Source organism: Hemitrygon akajei, chromosome 18 (assembly GCF_048418815.1).
Source record: "Hemitrygon akajei chromosome 18, sHemAka1.3, whole genome shotgun sequence".
Classification (NCBI taxonomy): Eukaryota; Metazoa; Chordata; class Chondrichthyes; order Myliobatiformes; family Dasyatidae; genus Hemitrygon; species Hemitrygon akajei.
In genome coordinates this window covers 28,089,842-28,113,121 of record NC_133141.1, presented here as the reverse complement: position 1 = coordinate 28,113,121, position 23,280 = coordinate 28,089,842, and the positions used below count along the sequence as shown (strand labels likewise).

General features: G+C 43.7%; 1 protein-coding gene across 3 annotated transcripts in view; it reads left to right on the top strand.

Moving 5' to 3' along the window:
• Window positions 1–11,681, top strand: part of csad (cysteine sulfinic acid decarboxylase) — a 53,018-nt gene extending 41,337 nt beyond the window's left edge. Inside the window, exons 13-15 of one of the 3 annotated variants that reach the window (XR_012102035.1) lie at window positions 978–1,052; window positions 7,619–7,708; window positions 11,337–11,358. Coding sequence is in view for 2 of the 3 variants with exons in the window: in XM_073071179.1 (XP_072927280.1) it covers window positions 978–1,029; window positions 7,619–7,708; window positions 11,337–11,519 (325 nt within the window). In the remaining variant the exon portion in view is untranslated. Of the gene's footprint in view, window positions 1–977; window positions 1,053–7,618; window positions 7,709–11,336 lie in introns of all 3 variants that reach the window. The other 2 variants (XM_073071179.1, XM_073071180.1) reach the window with 2 other exon arrangements.
• The last annotated feature ends 11,599 nt before the right edge of the window (window positions 11,682–23,280 follow it).

Sequence of the window (23,280 nt, the reverse complement as noted above, 5' to 3'; positions counted from 1 at the left end):
TCTGTTCTGCTTCATCCTGCCCATACTTGTTATGCTCCTGTGGACTAACTGTGCATCTTCTCAAGGTGGCTCCTCATTCTGGGTGTACCTGCTTATAGCTTGGTCATTGGACCAGTTAACAGCTGGTTTTCTTCCTTATGAAGCACTTTTCAGATTCATTTATTTATCCCATATAGTGAAACGTGACATTGTGTTAACAACCAACTCACCTGAGGATGTGCTGGGGGCAGCCCGCAAGTGTTGCCACACATTCCAGTTCCAACATAGCATGCCCACCAGAACAGAGAAGACAACAAGCAATGAAACAACAGCAGCAAAACAGTGACCTACGCTCACTCTCACCCAGAGAGTCCTCCTACCCCAGCCTCCAGTCTTCAGGCTTCAGCCAGTGGGCTTCAACTTCCAGACTTCTGATCGCCTTCGGGCTTCCATCTTTGGTATTGACCCCAAGGTAGCCAATGATGGGACTTTGAACTCTAAGCTTACTGACTCACCAGCCCTTGTGCTTCCTGCTTCCACAGACATCCAATCCCAGGACCCACCGATCTGCGACAGCCTGACATCCACAGATGTCCTTTGTCACCCGTCCACGTAGCTAGCCTTTGCACACAGAGTGAAGGCCTGGACTCTGGATATCTTTCATCCCGGGGTGGAGGCTTAAACTGCACTTGAGCTTTCATTTTGTTTGTTTATTACTGGTTTCTAAATTGCTTTTCAGATGGGAGGGGTGAATTACTTAGCCATATGTCCATTGCACTGCTGTAGCCATGTGGGAAAGTTTCCAATTGGCTTCAAACTGCAGCCCTTCCCACTTCCACGTGCACCAGCTTCTGTTTGTTGCCTTCTCGTTGGTCTCTACCACCAGCTTACTCCCACAAACATTGTCCTTTCTGCAGAGTTTTGTACCCTCTAAGAAATGATGTTCTGTATTTTGTATATCAAGGATCTTATATATTAGTGCTTTATTAATTTTCCAGGTATCTGGTCAATGAGATAAAAGAGAGAGCAGGTTTTCGACTACTTATGGAGGTAAAGTGACAGCTCTAATACAGGTATTCCTTGATTTAGTAATTTTTTTTGCCATAACAGCATGACACTTTGGGGTATGTGCATCCACTCTCAAGTTACTTTTCACAGTAATGAGTAAGTTCAACTACTTGTCCGAATATGTTGTACTGAACTGCCCACAGTGACTTTCACCCTGCCTTTCCTACACAAATAATTTCAGGAGTACATTTCATAAATTAAGGTATGGTGGGCAATTGAAAATGCCTGTACGTTGCCAAACCAAGGGAGCTCCAAATCTGTCTCATTCTCCTTGGTGTTATTTGAATAATTGAGCTTTGTGCTCAGTGACACTTTTTTAGCTCTGGCCCTCCCCATTTTGTCCTCACCTTTGCCTTTCTCTAACTGGTATAGCTCCACACACCACCTGACCTCCACTGGTATCCCTTGAGAAGTTTTTTTTAAATGATTGGTTGGTTACACCTGCCGACATGGCATTAGCATTTGTGTTAATGTTGATGTCACTTACTTCAGACCGGGGCAGATTGGTCAGAAATTGGTTTCCTTCAGCTAAAATTTGGGACAATCAAAGCCTGTTTGAGCCTTCCCACAAATAGTCCTGATTCCTCTAACTGCTTAGAGCACCTTCCCAACTTCCATCCCCATCATTGCTACTGATTAATTAGATGCTGCAGCACTCAACAGTAGCTGAGAGAGTGTTACTTTAAATATATCCAGTTAATAACAGCATTTGTAAGTGCAATACTCTAGCAAGAGTTCATGGGCCTCAATTGAAGAAGTTAATCTCTAATTTTCACAAATGTCCTTAGGGTGACCAAAACTTAATGGCAAATTAAAGGGCATGAAACAACTTTTTAGGTCCTAACCCTCTTCAGATTGACATGACATGAGCAACCTCAGATCTTATTTGCATGTTTGGGTGATTGTAAAATAATTTGACCAAATCTATGCCCTTGATGTTCACCTAGACCTCTTGCCAAATCCCATCCCCTTGTTATCCTCTCTTCAAAAGTTCAAAGTAAATTTATTATCGAAGTACATGGATGTCACCATATACAACCCTGAGATTCACTTTTTGTGGGTAATCATAGTAAATCCAAGAAACGCAATAGAATCAAAGATCACTCTCAACAGGACAGACAAAGAGCCAATGTGCAAAAGACAACAAACTGTGCGAATACAAAAGAAAAATAAATAAATAAACGAACAATAAATATGGAGAACATGAGATGATGTCCTTGAAAGTGAGTCTGTTGGTTGTGGGAACAGTTCAGTGGTGGGTTGAGTGAAATTATCCCCACTGGTTCAAGAGCCTGATGGCTGATGGGTAATAACTGTTCCTGAACCTGGTGGTGTGGGTCCTGAGGCTCCTGTATCACCTCCCTGATGGTAGCAGTGAGAAGAGAGCATGGCCTGGATGGTGGGGTCCATGATGATGGATGTTGATTGTATGTGATAGCACCCCATGTTGATGTGCTCAATGGTGGGGAGGGTATTACCTGTGATGGACTGGGCTGTATCCACTACTTTTAGTAGGATTTTTCATACCAGGCTGTGATGCAACTGGTCAGTAAACTCTCCACCATCATGTATAGAAGTCTGTCAAAGTTTTAGATGACATGCCGAATCTTTGCATACTTGTTTTAAAAAAAGGAAAGGTGCTCCCATGTTTTTTTTTCCATAATGGTACTTGTGTGCTGGACCCAGGACAGACTTTCTGAAATGATAACACTGAGGAATTTAAAATTACTAACCCTTTCTATTCTTGCCAATTGTCATTGATTCTCATCGCTTGAGGACAAAAATTTTAGGTTCCTTATCTCAATAACCTCCGATACTGCTGACACTTCGTTCCTTGAGTCTTGTACATCTCTCCCTACCCTTATTCCTTTCCCACCATCTAGTAACTGTGCCTTCAGCTACCTTAACCTGACACAGGAGCCCATTTGGTCCACTGAATCCAGTCAGTTCCATTTCTCTCCTGGCTCTCAATGCTTGTAAACAAGTGATTTCAGGTGGGGGCAGTACTGCCCCCAAGAGGGCATTAAGGGAAATAAAATTCATCAGTGACATTCAAGATTCTTGGCAGTAAGCAGCACCCTAACTTGAGGCCTGAGACCTGACTGACCATATCAACTCGCTGCTGTTGTCAACAGCCGATAGCATTCCCAGTTTCTGTTCATTTTTAATTTTAATTTAGCTCCACTAACGATGGATAAATACTTATGGCGCAGTCCCTATGAGGCTGAAGGCAGTGAAGCCTTGAATTCTAATCTTGCTAGGAAACAGAAACTACAGGAAGTGCGTCAATACAATGTTACATACCTGAAGTATTCCATTCCCTTCAGATCGTGACACCCCATGTGTCTTATCGTAATACTGTACTATTTAATGAAGACATGAAATCATCAAGATTGCAGGAACACTTCTGTAAAAGATACCCTGAAAAGGCTATTTGTGGCATTACTCAGCTCCAGAAGGTGAAAGAAGCATTTGAAATGTGTTGCACACTCAAGTCATTTGCCAAGAAAGCTAAAAATGAACTTGACAGTGGTCTCATTGCTTCTTATAACATTTCCAAACTGATAGCAAAGTGTGGAAAATCTCATACAATTGGTGAAAAATGAATAATGCCTGCTGCATCAGAGGTGCTCACCACTGTTCTCAAAATGGATTCCAGTATTTTAAAATCAATTCCTCTGAGTAATGACTCTGTAGCTTGTCGTATTGATGAAATGAGTGAAGACATTGAGGTTTGCACAGAGCTACAAAAACAGAATTTGGGATACAATTGGATGATTCAACAGTGTGAGACAATGAGGTATTGCTAATGGCGTATGCACGGTTTATCAAAAAATAGAAAAGCTTATATGAAGAAATTCTCTTTTGTAAAAAGTTTAAAAACAAATATCAATGGAGAATCGATCTGCGACAAGTTCAAAATGTATATTGAGGATAAAAGTATTCTGATTAGGAGCATGATTTCTTGTGCAACAGATGGAACACCATATATGACAGGTCGCCATGCTGGTTTAGTGGCATTTATGAAAAAAAGAAATTCCAAGTCTGTTTGCAATCCATTATGTAATTCATCGTCAAGATCTTGCAGCTAAAACCCTCAGCCAGCGACTTCTTTCAAACATGACTTGTGTAATATCTGCTATCAACAAAATTAAAGTTCATCCATTAAATAGCAGGATATTTCGCCAGTTTTGCCAAGATAACAATCAAGAGTTTGAACGCTTGCTTTACACTGAAGTGCATTGGTTGTCAAAAGGCTGCTGCTTAAAACGTCTCTTTGAGCTTTTTGACACTGTGGTTGAATTTTTGCTCAAAGTTAACATGAACTTGGGAAATAAGATTGAACTTCTACGTGGAGATGAGATGTCCCTAGCCGATCTGTATGACAAAATGAACATTCTAATTATGAAACAACAGGATGAATTTAATCCAGGCAAAAAGTGCAGTGTCCACTGTTACCGAAAAATTGGAAATATATAAGCAAAACATTGGGAGATGAGTGTTCTCACAGTTTCCCTGCATGGAAAGTATGGCACTCTCACAGATGGTGATTTGCAAGAGTACTGCTTACACCTGCAATCACCGAAGGATTTTTAGAATCGATTCAAGGATTTGAATAATCTGGAAATTCCAGACTGGGTAATTAACCCAGTTCTTTGCAAGGTGGGAAAAACAGGAAGAGAGCTCACAAGAAGAAATTATCGAAATTCGGAATGATGAAGAAGCAAAAACGCTTTTCAAAAATGGCGGCTTTTGTGGAATTTGGCTATATTGTCATATGAAGTTTCCTGGTCTTTGGAGAAGAGCCAAACTGCTTGTCATTGCATTTCCATCCTCCTACCTTAAAAACATAGAAAACCTACAGCACAATACAGGCCCTTCGGCCAACAAAGCTGTGCCAAATGTGTCCCTACCTTAGAACTACCTAGGCTTTACCCATAGCCCTCTATTTTTCTAAGCTCCATGTATCCATCCAGGAGTCTCTTAAAAGACCCTGTCGTATCCGCCTCCACCACCGCTGTCACCGGCAGCCCATTCCACGCACTCACCACTCTCTGCGTAAAAAAACTTAGCCCTGATATCCCCTCTGTAACTACTTCCAAGCACCTTAAAACTATGCCCTCTTGTGTTAGCCATTTCAGCCCTGGGAAAAATCCTCTGATTATCCACACAATCGATGCCTCTCATCATCTTGTACGTCTTGTTGAAAGAGGCTTCAGTACAGTGAACCGCATACTCACAAAAACACAGAAATCGCTTGGACATTATTACTAGACGCTAGAATACTACAGTACAGTACAGGCCCTTCAGTCCTCAATGTTGTGCTGACCCATATATTCCTTAAAAAAGTACTAAACCCACACTACCCCGTAACCCCCTATTTTTCTTTCATCTATGTGCCTGTCCAAGAGACTCTTAAATACCCCTAATGTTTTAGCCTCCACTACCATCCCTGGCAAGTCATTCCAGGCACCCACAACCCTCTGTGTTTTAAAAAAAAAATAAAAAAAAATTACCCCTGATGTCTCCCCTAAACTTCCCTCCCTTAACTTCGTACATATGCCCTCTGGTGTTTGCTATTTGTGCCCCTGGAAACAGGTACTGGCTATCCACCTTTTCTATGCCTCTCATAATTTTGTAGACTTCTATCAAATCCCCTCTCATCCTTCTACGCTCCAAAGAGAAAAGTCCCAGCTCTGCTAACCTTGCCTCATAAGACTTGTTTTCCAATCCGGGCAACATCCTGGTAAATCTCCTCTGCACCCTCTCCATTGCTTCCACATCCTTCCTAGTTAGGTTGAGAAACACTTCTGTAAATTATTCTGTCCTTGCACATGTCTGTCAACTCTTGGATGTTTTTTTTTGCCATTAAGGAGTGATTTACATTAGCTAATTAACCAGCCATCTCCCTTAGGGTATGGGAGGAGACCCACATGTTGAAAAGGAGCAGGCATAGATTCTGCATGGCTCCAGGGTTCTTAGAATTGTGAGGCAGTCCGATCTGCTATGGCTGGTTTCCACCTTAAATATAAACCCTCAACCCAAATCTTTGGAACCCTTTAAAAGCCATCAATTAGCTCACAGTGTGTAAATCCCTTTCATCTGCAAAACCATGTTTAATTTTGTCTCAAGTAGGAGAACAGACTGACCAATGCCCCACCTGGAGGTTAGTGTTTGGACGGGATGTTCATGGTTGTAATCTGCTCTCTGGTCCATCCTGTAAATTAGGATTCAAATCCCAAATTTCTGTGGCACTAATTTTTAAATGTAAAGCCTTTTGCCTTCCATGCTTGTATCCATGTCACTCAATTTGGAGGGAGTAGGTATGTTGCTATGAAACATTTGTCTCCTGGCATTTTTATTTATTTAGCGGTACAGCATGGTAACAAGTTCTTCAGGCCCAATGAGCTTGTGCCGTCCAATTACACCCATGTAACCAATTAACCTATTAACCATTGATCCTGCCCTCACCTGCATCTCCTCCATTTCCCAGACATCTGTGCTCACCTCATCTTCCCATCACCTTAACAGGGACAGAGTTCCTCTTGTCCTCACCTATCACTCTATGAGCCTCCACATCCAACACATTATTCTCTGCAACTTCTGCCAACTTCAATGAGATTCTACCACTAAACAAATCTTTACCTCTTCTCACCCCCAACCCCAATTCTCCACTTTCTGCAAGGATCACTCCCTCCGTAATTTCCTCGTCCATTCTTCCCTCCCCACTAATCTCCCTCCTGGCAAATATCTGTGCAAATGGAAAAAGTGCTACACCTGCTCATTCACCTACTCCCTCACCTCCATTCAGGACCCCAAACAGTCCTTCCAGGTGAGACAACACTTCATCTTTGAATCTCTTGGGTCGTCTGCTATGGCTTCCTTTACATTGGTGAGATCCGATGTAGATTGGGGGATCACTTTGTCAAGCACCTCCACTCCATTGCCAAAAGCGGATTTTCCCAGTAGCTAACCATTTTAATTCCTATTTCCAGTCCTGTTCCAAAATGTCGGTCGATGGCCTCCTCTTCTGCCATGATGAGGCCACTCTCAGGTTGGAGGAGCAACACCTCATATCTGTCTAGGTAGCCTCCACCGTGATGGCATGAACATCAATTTCTCCTTCTAGTAACCCTTTTTTTTTCTTTTCTCCTCCCCTTTCTCTCTTCTATTCTCCCCTCTCCTCTTACCTCTTCTCACCTGCCTATCACCTCCCACTAGTACCCCTCTTTCTTCTACAGCCCTTTACCTTTTCTAACCACCTGGCTTCACTTATTATATTCTAGCTTGTACCCCTTCCCCAGACCTCATCTTTTTATTTTGACATCTTTCCCTTTCCAATTTTGAAGAAGATTCTCGGCCCAAAACGTCGATTATTTATTCATTTCCATAGTTGCTACCTGACCTGCTGAGTTCCTCCAGCATTTTCTGTATAGGGTAATTTCTTCATGTCACAGATTTATCTTCAAGCCTTTCTCCTTGTCATGGACATGTCGGCTTTTTATTTTGAAAAGTGTGATTTTATGGATTAAGCTAGAGCCTTGAGTGAGTGCAATCTTTTCTCTTACAGCCTCAGTTTGTTAATGTCTGCTTCTGGTACATCCCTCCCAGTCTGCAAGGGAAAGAAGACACTCCAGACTTCTGGACAAACCTAGGAAAGGCAAGGCTGCGTTTGGATTTGAGTTTGGTGACAGTTTCTCTCTTGTGAGGGAAAATCACTGTGGAAATTGAACTAGGACTTCAGTGCTTTTAAAAAAACTTTGACTTCTCCATAGAGAATCTGTTCACTGCCAGAGGGTCCAGAGGCTGCTCAATGTTGTGAGATTTAAATGTTTCAAAAGGAACGGTGGGGGAGTGGCATTGCTAATCAGGGATAGTATCACTCTTTTGGGAATATTCAATAGATTCCCCCCCCCCCCCCCCCACCAATAGTAACAGAGACACTGGGGAACAGATCAGAAGGTAGATTTTGGAAAGGCACAAAAATAGCAGGGTTCTTCCCTTTCCCCATCCTCTGGGCCAGTCTTTCACGTTGTCCCCAGTTGCAGCCATCTTCGAAAACTCTTCCTCTTCCAGGGATGACGCCTTTAGAGCTTTTGTTGGCATTTCTGTAACACTAGGCTTTTGAGGGGGTGGGGTTGCTAACCCCATCCCCAACCCTCCTCCTCTCACAGCTGGCTTTGGGACCATCCATGGTGGAGTTGTTTTTTTTTCTTGAGTGACTTAAACTTCCCTCATATTGATTGGCACCTCCTTAGTGCAAAAGATTTAAATGGGATGGGATTTGTTAGGTGTATCCAGGAAAGATTCCTGACACAGGCCTACTATAGGAGAGACCATTCTTGATCTGGTGCGAGGTGATGAGCGGATCTCTTGGTGGGTGAACATTTTGGAGCCAGTGACCACAACTCCCTGACCTTTACCATGGCCTTGGAGAGGGACAGGAGCAGATGGTATGGGACAGTACTTAATTGGTGGAAGCAAAATTATGCCATTTAGCAGGACTTGGGAGCATAAATTGGGACTGGATGTACACTGGGTATTACGCAATGGAAATGTAGAGATTGTTTGGGGAGCACTTACTGAGGTTTCTCTATAAGTTTGTCCTGTTGAGGCAGGGAAAGGATTGTAGGGTAAAGGAATCATGGTTGCCAAGAGATGTAGAGCATCGAGTCAGAATTTAAGGTTTAGGAAGCAAATACCAGACAGGGTTCTAGAGAGTTTAAAAGGTAGCCAGAAAGGAGCTTAAGAGTGGACTCAGAGCTCAAAGGGACTGCAAGAAGACTTTGGTGAGTATGATTAAAGAAAATCCCAAGGCTTGTATGTGGAGAACAGGATGATGACTAGTGTGAGGGTAGGACTGATCATGGATAAACAGGGAAACCTGTGTCTGGAGTTGGAGGAGGCGGGGAAGTTCCTTAATGAATACTTAGCTTCAGTATTCACCAGTGAGAGGGACCTTGAAGAATATGAGGACAGCTTAAAATATGCTGGAACATGTCCACGTTAAGATGAGCATGTGGTGGAATTTTTGAAAAACATTAGGACAGATGAGTCCCCTGGGCCAGGCAGGATATACCCCAGGTTACCATGGGAAGCAAGGGAAGAGATTGCTGCAACTTTGGTGATCATTTTTGCATCCTCACTGGCCACAGGAGTAGTATCAGATGTTTGGAGGGTGGCTAAAGTTATTCCTTTGTTCAAAAAAGGGAGCAGGGATAACCCTGTGGATTATAGACCATTGAGTTTGTACTTCATTGCTGGGGACATTATTGGAGAGGATTCTTGAAGACCGGATTTACGAGCATTTGAAGTATAGTTTGATCAGGGATAGTCAGCATGGCTTTGTGAGGGGCAGGTCATGCCTCATGAGCCTGATTGAATTCTTTGAGGAAGTGACAAAGCACATTGAAGGTAGAGCAGTATTTGTGGTGTATATGGATTTTAGTAAGGCATTTGACAAGATGCCTTAGTGGGCTCATTCAGAAAATCAAAAGGCATGGCATCCACAAAAACTTGGCTGTGTAGATTTAGAATTGGCTTGCCTCAGAAGGCAAAGGGTAGTTGTGCCTGGAGATTGGTGACCAGTGGTGTTCTTCAGGGGTCTGTTCTGGGACCTCTTCTCTTTGTGATTTATATAAATAACTTGGATAAAGAAGTGGAAGGGTGGGTTAGTAAGTTTGCAGATGACACAAAGGTTGCTGATGTTGTGGATTGTGAAGAAGGTTGTGTTGTATACAGTAGAACATCGACAGGATGCAGAGCTGGGCTGTGAAGTGGCAGATGAAGGAAGTTCAACCCAGAGAAGTGTGAAATGATCCACTTCAAAAGGTTGAATTTGAAGGCAGAATACAGCATTAATGACGGGATTCTTAGCAGTGTGGAGAAACGGAGATCTTGGGGTCAAGTTGCTGTGCAAGTTGGTAGGTTGTTAAGAAGGCCTATGGTGTGTTGGCCTTCATTAGTTGGGGGGGATTGAGTTCAAGAGTCATGAGGTAATGTTGCAGCTCTTTTAAAAAGAAAACAACCCTGGTTAGACGGCACTTGGAATACTTTGCTCAGTTCTGGTCACCTCATTATAGGAAGGATGTGGAAGCTTTTCAGAGTGTGCAGAGAGATTTATCAGAATGCTGCCTGGATTAGAGACTGTGCCTTATAAGGATAGGTTGAGCAAGTTTAGGCTTTTCTCTTTGGAGTGAAGAAGGTTGAGAAATGACTTGATAAAGATGTACAAGATGATAAGCGGCAAGGATTGAGTGGACAGCTTGAGACTTTTCCCCCAGGGCTTGTATAATGGTGCATAGTTTTAAGGTGATTAGAGGAAAGTATAGCAGGGATGTTATTTACCAAGAGAGTTCTGGGTGCATGGAATGGCCTACCAGGGGTGGTGGTAGAGCCAGATACATTGGGGGCATTTAAGAAACTCTCACATTGGAACATGGATAATGGAAAAATCAGAGGACTTCGTAGGAGGGAAGAGTCTTAGAGTAGATCTTAGTGATTTTAGAGTAGGTTAAAAGATCAACACAACATTGTGGGCTGAAGGGCCTGTACAGTACTGTAATATTATATGTCCTAATTCCCTGACAATGGAACCAGCCTACTGGATTACCAGATCTCTAACACAGCAGCACTACCGCGAAACGTTTTGCCCAAATGTGACTAACTGGGAACAGTAGAAGTTGAAATAGACCATGGGCTGGAAAATAAAAGGGAGGGAATTTTTGCTGCACCACAGAGAGCCTTGGCCAGACCTAGATTTTGCATACAGTTTTGGGCATCTCATCTTGGAAAGTGTATCAGTCCAGAAAGAAGTTGCAGTACAGACCCCACCAGAATATTACCAGGGCGCCAAGAGTTGAATCATGAGAGAAGCGCAAAGTAGGCTTGTATTATGTGGAATAGACTTGTTTGAGGGCTGATGTGATGGAGAATGTAATGGTTTTGAAAGAAATCAATAGGGTAGCTAGCAAAACTTTACTCCGGTATGGAAGATTAAGTCAAGGGCACATGTTCTATGAATTGAAGGCAGGCCATTTAGGAGAGGAAGGGAAAATACTTCACATACTCCAGTACAAGTGTTGACTTTGTGTGGTTGGTTAAAGTATGGCTCACACTGTATACTGTCTACAATGATGAAATCTGCTGCTGCCAAGTATTGTGAAGTGAGGTGGGGGAAGGTAGTGTCTGCAATTGGAGTATACCTTTTATAAAGGGAAATAACAAAATATGGTTGTGTTCTGTTATCTATTCTGGTTACTGACCGACCATTTCTCACTTGCTTTTAGGTGGCTCCATTCATCAAGGAACAGATGGTTAAGCAAGGCACCATGATGGTTGGTTACCAGCCACATGGAAGCAATGTAAACTTCTTCAGGCAGGTCCTGGTCAGCCCACGAGTTAGCCTGGATGACCTGGACTTCTTCGTGAATGAAATTGAGCGGCTGGGAAGTGACTTCCAGCCACAATGATGCTTTCCCATTCATTGTCTGAAGACTAGTCCAGAGGTTCGAATTGAATTTAAGTGACCTACTCTACCTGCTTGTTTATTTTCGAAACACTTGATTAGGCTGTTGAGTTTGAAAAATGTTACATTTTTGAAGGGCTTTTGCTAAATAAAGACTTAAGAGAGTTGAAGATTGGTTCTAAGATTTGGCTGTGTTATAAAAGATTTCACTGAATTGTGAGCCTAGAGCCAACATCTACCCCTCTTTATCTTGCTTAGATACAACAGATGAATGTTCTGTTTTCCATAGCAAAAGGGACTCTTGAACCTGCTGCTGATGTGTACTGTCCGCTTTATTCTCTGCTGTACCAGCCCCTTTGGAAGTGTGCATGAAGGCATCTTTGGAGCTGAGAGGTGACTACAGTATCTAGCACTTTAGTCTGCGGAAAGAAGTGGGGAACAGGCTTGCTTCAAGCAAAAACATTTTCTTTTGATGCTCTTTTTTTTTAGGATCATCCCTCTTTTCATAGTGCTCTCCAGCCCCCTGTAGTGTCCACTAGTGAGTCAGCACTCGCCATGTTCTATCTCTCGAGGAACCCCAGGGAATGTGTGCATTTCTCAGGGGCAGGCAGTGGGCTTGGGCAGACTGCCTCATGGCCTATTGTCTGGAGCTATGCATGGTCACATTGAATGGGGATTCCCTGACCACAGGGAATTGGCTTGCCCATAGAAAACAGAAGGTGGCAGTAGATGGTGTGTATTCTGCCTGGAGGTCAGTGACCAGTGGTGCTCCGAAGGAGTCCGTTCTGGGCCCCTGCCCTTTGTGATTTTTATAAATGACTTGGATGAGGAAGTGGAAAGGTAGGTTAGTAAATTTGCAGATGACACAAAGATAGATGGTATTGTGGATCGTGGAGAGGGTTGTCTTGGGTTATAATGAGACATTGACAGGATGCAGTGTTGGGCTGAGAAATGGCAGGTGGAGTTCAGTCTGGAGAAGTGTGAAGTGATTCACTTTGGAAGGTTGAATTTGAAGGAAGAATACAGAGTTAATGGCAGGATTCTTAACAGTGCGGGCGAACAGAAGGATCTTGGGGTCCATGTTCAAAGATCCCTTAAAGTTGCTGAGCAAGTTGATAGTTGTTAGGAAAGTATATGGTGTGTTGGCTTCATTAGTCGGGGATTGAGTTCAAGAGCCACGGGATAATATTGTAGACCACACTTAGAATATTGTGTTCTATTGTGGTCATAGGAAGGATGGATGTGGAAGCTTTAGAGAGGGTGCAGATGAGATTTACCAGAATGCTGCCTGGATTAGAGAGTATGTCTATAGGTTGAGCAGGCTGGGGCTTTATTATTTGGAGCAAAGGAGGATGAGAAGTGACTTGAAAGAGATGTACAAGATGATCAGAGGCACAGATCAAGCGGATAGCCAGAGACTTTTTTCCAGGGCAGAATGGCTAATACAAGGGGGCATAATTTTAAGATGATTGGAGGAAAGCAGAGGTGGGATGTCAGAGTGAAACACACTGCCAAGGGTGGTGGTACAGGCAGATACATTAAGGACATTGAAGAGACTCTTAAATAGGCACATGGATGATAGAGAAATGGAGGGCTGTGTAGGAGAGATTGATCTTGGGGTAGGTTAAAGCATTGTGACAACACGGAGGGCCGAGGGGCCTGTATTGTGCTGTAGTTTGCCGTGTCCACATCCCCTGCTTCTGCACAAAGATCAGGAGGAGGTGAGGCTGAGGTGTGGCCAGAACTTCAGGAGTAGCCCACTTAATTATGCAAATAGATTGCACGCTCTCGTATTTGCACGTGTAACGGGCTCAGCTAAGCTGCCAAGGTCCGAGGAAGTCTGGGAGTGTGAACCAGGTTAAAGTGTGTAGCAAGGACTGCTGTGCAGCCCTCTACCCATTTTCTTCCAACAGGCAACTCCGGTTATCATGGGTTCAGCAATGGGGATCGACAGGGAGTTTTCCTGTCTTGAAAATGGAAACACAGAATTCCTGTACAGTTTGGATATCCTCACCCCAGTGCGTGCTTTCTCCACCAGTGATCTTCTGCAGTCAGCCACCAAATTCTTAAGCATTCTTAAGAGTTGTTTATTCTTTAGTCCACCCCCCACCTGGTAGTGCCTAGAGAAGACTTGATGTGTGGGGTGTCCAAGTCAACTGGGATCAGCAGAAACTAGATCAATAACCTACAACCTGACGTGGAAAGGATATCTTGTCAGTAACACTACAAATCTTTTCTCAAAGGGCTAGGTGACAATACCAGTGATGGAAAGCTTTGTTCCAAGTTTTTATTTGATTGGTTTTGGCATTGACCTCTGCACGCTACAAATAAGTGTTCCTACAAGAGGTCACTTAACTTTTCCAGCATTTTCTTGCCATGGGAGTGTGTGATGCGGCAGGGTACACAACGTTTTCATCTGCTTTAAGAGTTATTTTTGTAAATAATCAGGACAGAACTGTTCCTGCCCTGAGAGTGTGGAGGGATTGTTACATATATTTACAGTATGTACACTTTCTGCAGAGTAAGACACAAAACTAAAACAAGACCATCTTGTCCAAGGACACACTCCAATTCCTGTAGCACCCACACATCCTGGACACCCATGGACCCCATGTGCTCCCTCTCCAGGGATGTTTGGGCAGAACCCTCTGGCTCACTGCCTGGAACTGAGAGTGATCACCTTGCCCGGGCGCAGGAGCAGACTGACAAGGAGATTGCTTCGACTGACCTGCCCCTTCTGCACCATCTCCAAAGATCAGAAATGGAGGGCTGAAGTGTAGCCAGAACCGGAGGAACAGTCTCTTCAAATACTCACAGTTGGTGTAACATCCCACACTCCATATATGCATGATACACCATCTCCTCCAGTCTGAAAAAGTGACAGACAGCTGATGAGTCTGTGAATCTGCCTCAAAAAACTTGTTGAACGGCACCACTAGATAGAGTGGACATGGAGAGGATGTTTCCTATAGTGAGAGGGTCCAGGACCAGAGGGCACAGCCTTAGAATACAAGGATATTCCTTTAGAACAGATTAAGTAAAATTTATTTACCTAGTGAGTGGTGAATCTGTGAAATTTGTTGCCACAGACGGCCGTGGAAGCCAAGTCATTGGGTATACAGTATTTAAAACAAGTTCTTGATCAGTATGTGCTTCAAACGTTACAGGGAGAAGGCAGGAGAATTGGATTGAGGGGTAATAAGTTAGCCATGATTGAAAGGCAGATCAGACTTGAAGGGCCAAATGGCCTAATTCTGCTTCTATGTTTTATGGTCTCTATGAGGCAACCTCTGTTGCAGACACCCAATGTAAAGGGGGAGGAATCCCATAGTGATCTCCGCTGAAGACCCCTCTTACTGCCGAGTGATAGAATGGACCACCATGGAAGTATCTGAGTGGCAGACGAGGCTGGGGAAGTGGAGAGTGTGCAGGAGCAATCTGTACAAGATCTGCCTCTGCACATCATGGAATGGTACAGAGGGTATCTCGGATACAGCTTTGTGCTGTGTGGAGCCAATTCCTAAGAAAGCTTGTGTTATCATTGCCAGGATAATTCCATTCAGCCAAGGGATAGGATGATGGGGGTTGGCAGCTCCCACAGAACAGCCGCTGAGCTGTCTCCTCCTGAAGGCAGTGTCCCTGCTGGTGGTAAAAATCTATGAAAGCACCTTGGTTTCCTCGGTTGCATAAGTCTAGGGAAGACCATCTCCGGCCCTGCCAAATGAATGAGATTGAGGTGCACTTGATCCCAGTTTGTGTGGATGCCGCCTCATTTGCTACCCTGTTACAAATTAGTGCCACGAAATAACAGACAGTACACTGCATACGATTAAAGGAATTATATTTATGAATCTTAATTAAAGGGTTAATAAAGAATAACAAAAAGAAAATGGCCCATTCTAATGAAACAGTCGAATGTGCACAAGTTGGAGCTCACCTTGAACTTCTCTGTCACTCACACACTGGGCCCTCGGTCAACGTGAAAGCACACACCACCTTCCAATTGTTCACAATCCATCTCGAACAAACCGGTCAACCACCGGATCGGATGCTACGACCGATTCTCCCCAGCGTCTTTTCTCTTCATCTCACCCTGAACAAAAAAACCCCCAAGACCAACCTTATTGTCCCTCACCAAGAAAACCTCCCGCTAACTGGATGGCACACATTCCACATCATCCCTTATCTTCAACAATAACCCAAACAGGCTAAAAGCAGAACAGCAGCTCTTACAGAGCAGAACAATGAAATACCTACAGCATAACTGTAAAGATGTGAACCAGGGCATTACATCTACATCACCAGTGCACACCACCGGGGACGGTGCTCGGTGTACGGGGATCACTGCGGGGTCCTGACGTAGAGAATCACCACCTGTCTACGGGCACGCACCAGTGACTGTCTGTTTTCACCAATCTGGAGACTCAGGGCTGCAGCAGAGGCCTGGTGTTTTCTGTGGCCACAGAAGAAAAGGCCCCTCCATGTATCACTGTATGGAGCCAGCAAGACCGGCCTCTCAAAAGGTGATTCTCTCCAGATCAGTGACGGAGGAGTCGTCGCTAGCCAGCAGCCCCATGAGCCACTCTCAGTCTCCCTGCCATTTTATCAATGTGTAGAAGAAGGGTGAGGTCAGTCCAAACCCTTCAGCATGTGGCCTCTGGATCACTCAAGTTGCAGGTCCCTCAGTGCACCCTTCTCCCAGTTCAAGTGCCATGCGAACAGGTCCTTGGCAGTTTGACCTAGGCGAGAGACCAAGTCAAGTAACTCGGTCTTGAGCCACTTTATCATGAAATTCCACCCTCTTCACGACCCACTCACTTATTCATGACAGAGAATGTGCATGTTAACCTAGCCCACATCCCATCACAGCTGTATGGAGAGGAAGCCCTCCCATTCCCTTCTCCGGGTGGTCTGGAAGCAACAGAACAAATCCTGGAATCAGCCGGCCTCCAGCTAGCAGTTGTTAAAGTGCTCGTACAAACAACACCAGTCATATAGAGACAGATGAGACACAGGAAACATACACCTCTCCCACACTGGTTTCAGTTTCCTTCAGGAATCTCATCGCCTCTCTCCCATTCCTGAGGACGGAGAGATCCCCTATTGTTGTTGATAATGAGTTTGGTCCAGGAGCAGGAGGACAAGAAGATTCCCCTGACCAACCCAACCTGCTCTGCACCCCATGATCAAAGCTGAGTATGGGGTTGAGGAGCACCCCCTTAAAATACTCACAGGGGATGCAACCTCCCAGTCAGTATATTCATGAAACACCGACTACTCCAGGTTGCAGAGCTATTAGGCAGCCTGGGAATCCATAAACCAGCCTTAAAAAAAATTTGTTACACTCCTCTGGGCAACACTCTCCACCCCATGTCCCTGTGTAGTGACGTGTACACCCCATGTCCCTGTGTAGTGAGACCTCCACTGGCGACGTGAACAAATTTCTGAATTGCACCAAAGAATGCAATTTTATTTAAACAATTTTTAGTTGAATATCAACTGCATCTATAGCCTCATTTGTATAAAATTGAAGCCCTCTCTTCACTAATGGTTTAGTAAACACAGAGCATGGAACAGCATTGCACAGAAATAGACCCTTCCGCCCACAATGTTGTACCAAGCCAAATAAATTAATAACGAATACCCAACCAAACTAATCCCCTCTGCCTACACAATATCCATATCCTTCCATTTTCCTCACACTGTTGTGCCTATCTAAATGTATGAAAAGTCTCTAATGTTCCTGCCTCTACCACCACCCCAGGCAGTGCATTCTAGACTCCCACCAGTCTCTGTGTATTTAAAAAAAACTTGCCCCTCACATCTCCTTTGAAATTACCCCTTCACCTTAAATCATGCCCTTGGTTTTAGACATTTGAACCATGGGGAAAAAGATACTGTCTGTCTACTCCAGCTATACGTCTCATAATCTTATAAACCTCCATGAGATCTCCCTTCAGCCTCTGCTGCTCTAGAAAAAACAACCCAAGTTTGTCCAGCCTCTCATCATAACCCATGCCCTCTAATCCAGGCAGCATCCTGGTAAACCTCTTCTGCACCCTTCCTGTTAATGGGGTGACCAGAACTCTATGCAATACTCCAGGTGTGGCCTAACTAGAGTTTCATAAAGCTGCAACATAACTTCCTGACCTTTGAACTTAATACCTTGGCTAACAAAGGCAAGCATGCCATATGCCTTTATAAGCACCCTAACACCTTCATTTTCAGAGAGCTATGAACTTGGACTCCAAGATCCCACTGCTCCTCAGCACTGTTAAGGGCCTTGTATTGAAAAATGTACTGTCTCTTTACATTTGACCTACCAAGGTGCAGTACTTCACATTTGGCCGGGTTAAACTTCATCTGCCATTTCCCCGCCCATATCTGCAACTGATCCATATCCCACTGTCTTCTTTGTCTGTCTTCTAAGCTATCCACAACACCACCAATCTTTATATCATCTGCAAACGTGCTAACCCACCAGTCTACATTTTCATCCAGGTTATTTATATACGTATATCACAAACAGCAGAGGTCACAGTACAGATCCCTGTGGAACTCCACTAATCACAGACCTCCAGCAAGAATAAATCCCTTCAATCACCACCCTCTGCCTTCTATGGGCAAGCCAGTTCTGAATCCAAACAGCCAATTCACCATGGATCCCATGCATCTTAATCTTTTGGATGAGCCTCCCATGAGAATCCTTGTCAAACACCTCACTAAAATTCTTGTAGACAACATCCACAGCTCTACCTTCATCAACCACCCTTGTCAAAATCTCAATGAAGTTAGTCAGATAAGGCTTGCCCTACACAAAGCCAATTTGCTCTCCATAATTAGGCCATGGTTTTCCAAATGCTCATCAATCCTATCCCTAAGAATTCTGTCCGTTAACTTCCCTACCACTGACGTGAGACTTGCCAGTCTATAGGTTCTATGATTATCCCTGGTTCCCTTCTTGAACAATGGAGCATTAGCTACTTCTCAATCTTCGGGGACTTCTGTGGCTAGAGAGGACACAAATTGGTCAGGTTCCAGCAATCTCGTCACTTGACTCCCTCAATAATCTGAGGTATATTCCATCAGACTCTGGGGACTTATTCACCTTAATGATCTTTAAGAGACCCAACACTACCTCCTCCTGTATTTTGAAATGCCCTCGCATATCAATACACTCCGCTGATCTCTCTATTCTCCAAGTCTCCTTGGTAAATACTGATGTAAGGTACTCATTAAGGACCTCATCCACATCCAAGCAAATGTTCCCCTCCCTCTTTATTCTTGAGTGGTCCAGAGCTCTCCTTAGTTACCCTCTTGCTCTTGATGTATGTAAAGAATGCTGTTACAAGAATCACCCCTTGTAATAATGATCATTGAGGCACAGAGAATCTGTAGTTACCAACAAGTAACTTTTATTGTTTCAACTAAAAGCATGTGGGTTCATGAACTGTCTCCGTGTACACCCTACTAGAACCCCTGACACTCCATGAACAGTCCATGAAGAGAAAAGGTATTACCAGGGAAAGGAGTCTATGCTGGCCAGGCGTTCCTTGTGGGCCCGAATTCCACATGTCCATGGGGTCCTCCTGGCATTTGGCTGCTGGAGAGTTATCACCCCGCATACTTGGAGCTCCTGAATCTTATACTGTTCCTCATCAATTGAACTGTTGGATCTCCGTCCCATTGGCTCAAGGTCACCTGACCTACCTGGGTCACCTTCTTACTGGTCACTGTACAGGGCTACAGTCAACATTGTTTCATGGTTCTGCCCACCCCAGCCTTGTGTATTTGTGCCTTTACATGACTGTTCCAAACCAGTTAAATGGGGCAACCCAGACAGAGTCTAACGAGATTAGATTGTTTCATTGGTAGGTCTGGCATTTTACATAACAAGTAGCTACTCCACTGAGAACGGTCTCAGGTTTATTGCTCTGATTAGATTGTCTCTGAGTCAAGAATCAGTTCAGAGTCCATGCTCTTTACTTAACAAATAGTTACGTGTTTGGGAATGGTCTCAGGTTTAGCAGATCAATATCTGAAGCTTCCTGTGTCCACATTCAGTTGCTGATTAGATTATCCCAGAGCATGAATCAGTTTATAGTCCACAAAATGGGGTGAAATAAAGACAACTGGCCTGTCTGCTTCCCCTGTCCTTGCTCAAACTGCAGTTTCTTCTGGCCAACATCTCCCTCCTCTTGATCCAAAGATATTTATCTAAGGATCATTATCCTCCTCTCATTCAGTTGACTGCCCATTGGACTGCCATGGAACCCAGCAGGTGTGCAACACTTACATTCTAAAAAAAATAGTAACATTTACTAACTAAATTCACCCACTTTTACACTGACAATCATCTCAACTATTTCATGAAAATATTATCATCAATTTTTTTCCCATTATTTCAGCCTTATTCAACATTATTTCAACATTATTCGCTTCATGTTGAATTAAACCTGTGACACACAAGGGTAATATCTGCTCTTATTTCCAGTTTAAATTTTACATTATTTTAAGTCCATATTTTGTTTTTGTTTTTCTAGATCACCCAAACTGGACTCCCAATTGTCCTTGGACTCAAAATGTCCATTTTTCCCCACCAAATTTTGTTTCGGGATAGGAGTGGCAAGCACTGGCTTATCTTCCTTTTTCTTTGATTTTTTGACAAAACTTCCCTGATTCTCAGGATGAGAGGACTGAAAATCACCCCTATCTCTCTATTCTCCAAGTCTCCTTGGTAAATACTGTTGCCAAGTACTCGTTAAGAACCTCATCCACATCCTCTACATGCAAGTAAATATCCCCCCCCCCCCTTATTCTTGAGTGGTCCAGATCTCTCCTTAGTTAACCTCTTGCTCTTGATGTATGTAAAGAATGCCTTGCGGTTTTCTTTAATCCTACTTGCCAAAGACTTTTCATGGCCCCTCTTGGCTTTTCTAATTCCCTTCTTGAGTCTTTAACTGGCTTCTTCATAATTCTCAAGGGCTCTGTTTCAGTTGATTTATTTTCAGTCAATCCTTTTACTGTGTGGTGTTCCCATTTCCCTGAAGTCAGTGACAATTTGCTCAGCTTGTACTACTGTGTGCAAGTGCTTTTTACTGTGCAGATCGTTCACTGCACAAAAAAACACATCCAAACATAGGGACCGTGTACAAGGTGTATAGTAGTGATAGCCATGTTGAGGGCATGGGTCTTGTTACTTTTATGTGGAACAAGAAGCATAATGGAGCAGTAGCATTAAACATTGTTACTGAGTCACATTAGCCACTATACACACTGGGTGACTTACTTTACCAACAGAGCCTCCCACGAGTAGGAGGCTCAATCGATTCACTGCATGATCAATCAGCCGCATGCACACTTGCCAAATTCTTGCAATTGATATGACACAGTTCAGGTCTTTTATGTGATTGATCTGATAAAATTTAAAAAATAGAGTTCTGAGCAATGTCACCAATAATTTCCATATTACTAATTGTGGATTTCTACTTGGGCCATGGATTTTGACAGCCTTTACCTTATTCTGTCATTGATCTCCATAACATTTTTAAAACTTTTTGAAGCTTTCCATAACAGTTAATTCTGTGGGAGAGCATGCAGTGAAGAAAATGTCTCAATGCTCAGTATTTCTCAATTTGGATAATGAGCTCTATTTAAATTAGATTTCTGGTATAAAGGATTGCTGTGCATTGTGTAGACTGGTTTCCAGTGGGCCATTACAGATTAGATTTTAATGCCGTATCGATATGGCCAAGCGACACACACAAAATGCTGGAGGAACTCAGCAGACCAGGCAGCACCTGTGGAAAAGAGTACAGTCGGCGTTTCGGATTGAGATCTTTCAGCAGATTTTCTCTTGTTTTTGATATGGCCAAATGGAGTTGGTGTTATTGTTCTTCCTGTGCAATTAGTTTATAAATGCACCTCTGTCAATTTTTTGTGCTTGTGGCATTTTATTTTTGTTTTCTCAACCACCATAAAACTTATCTAATATTGATTAGCACCTCTTCAGAGTGAAAGGTTTATGGGGTGGAATTTGTTAGGTATGTCCAGAAAAGATTAACGACACAATATGTAGACAGGCCAACAGGAGGAGAGGCCATTCTGGATCTAGTGCTAGGTAATGAACCAGGTCAGGTTAGTCACTGATTTCTTAGTCAGTGAGCATTTCAGAGACAGTGACCACAACTCTCTGACTTTTGCCGTAAGTTTGGACGGGAGTAAGAGCAGGAGTATGGAAAAGTATTTAAGGGGGGGGGGGGGGGAGAGGGAGACGTGATGTTATTAGGCAGGAAATTAGGAGTGTAGGTTAGGAATGAATGTGCTCTGGGAAATCCTCAATGGAAATGTGGTGGTTGTGGAGGGAGTACTTGTATGGGATTCTGATTAGGTCTGTCCCATTGAGGCAGGGTAAGGATGGTACGGTGAAGGAACCATGGTTGACAAGAGAAGTGGAACATCTAGTCAAGAGAAAGAAAGAAGTTTGTTTAAGGTTTAGGAAGCAAGGATCAGACAGGCTTCTAGAGAGTTACAAGATAGCCAGGAAGGAGCTTAAGAATGGACTTAGTAGAGCAGGAAGGGAGCACAGGAAGGATTCAAGAAAACCCCAAGGTGTTCTACACCTATGTGAAGAGCAGGAGGATGACTAGAGTGAGGGTTGGACATATCAGGGACAGAAGAGGAGTCAGAGGAGGTAGGGGATGTCTTTAATGAATACTTTGCTTCAGTATTTACCAGTGTGAGGGATCTTGATGAATGCGAGGACACTGTAAAAAAAGGCTGATAAGCTAGAACACATCAACGTTAAGAAAGAGGATGTGCTGGAGAATTTGACAGACATTAGGATAGGCAAGTCCCCAGAGCTGGGCTAGATATATCCCAGGTTACTCCAAGAACTGAAGGAAGGAATTGCTGTGGACATGAAAGGCCCTATGGCATGTTGCCTTCCAGATGCCAGGGTCAGGGACATCTCACATCAGGTTCACAGCATTCTAAACGGGGAAAAGGAGCAGCCAGAAGTTGTGGTAATTATTGGTATCAATGACATGGGTAGGAAAGGGGATGAGGTCCTGAAGAGAGACTATAAGGAGCTAGGTAGGAATCTGTAAAGCAAGACCCCAAGTGTAGTAATTTCTGGATTGCTGCCTGTGCTAAGCACTGGTGAGGGTAAGAACAGGATGATCTGGCAGATGAGTGTGTGGCTGAGGAATTGGTGCAGGGGGCAGGGCTTCAGATTTGTGGATCATTGGGATCTCTTCTGGGGAAGGTATGATCTGTACAAAAAGGATGGGTTCACCAGTACTTGAGAGAGGACCAAGACCCGTGCAGGCAGGTTTGCTATGGCTGTTGGGGAGTGTTCAAACTAGTTTGTCAGGGGAATGGTCAGAGGAGAGAGCAGTTGGTGCAACAGTAGACGCAGTGTGTAAGGAGACTGAGGAATGATAGGCAGTTAATAGGGCATGACTGCAGTCAGTAGGATGGGTTGAAGTGTGTCTATTTTAATACAAGAGGTATCAGGAACAAAGGTAATTAACTGAGAGGGTTCAACAGTACACGGAACTACTACATAGAGGGTTAGTACATGGAAATACGATGTTACGGCCATTACGAAGACTTGGCTGTCACAAGGACAGGAATAGCGGCTGGGATTTAGATGTTTCAAAGGAGAAATGGAGGGAGGTAAAAGAGATGGGCAATTGGCATTGCTAATCAGGGATAGTAACACAATTGCAGAAAGGGAGGATGTTGTGGAGGAATTGTCTACA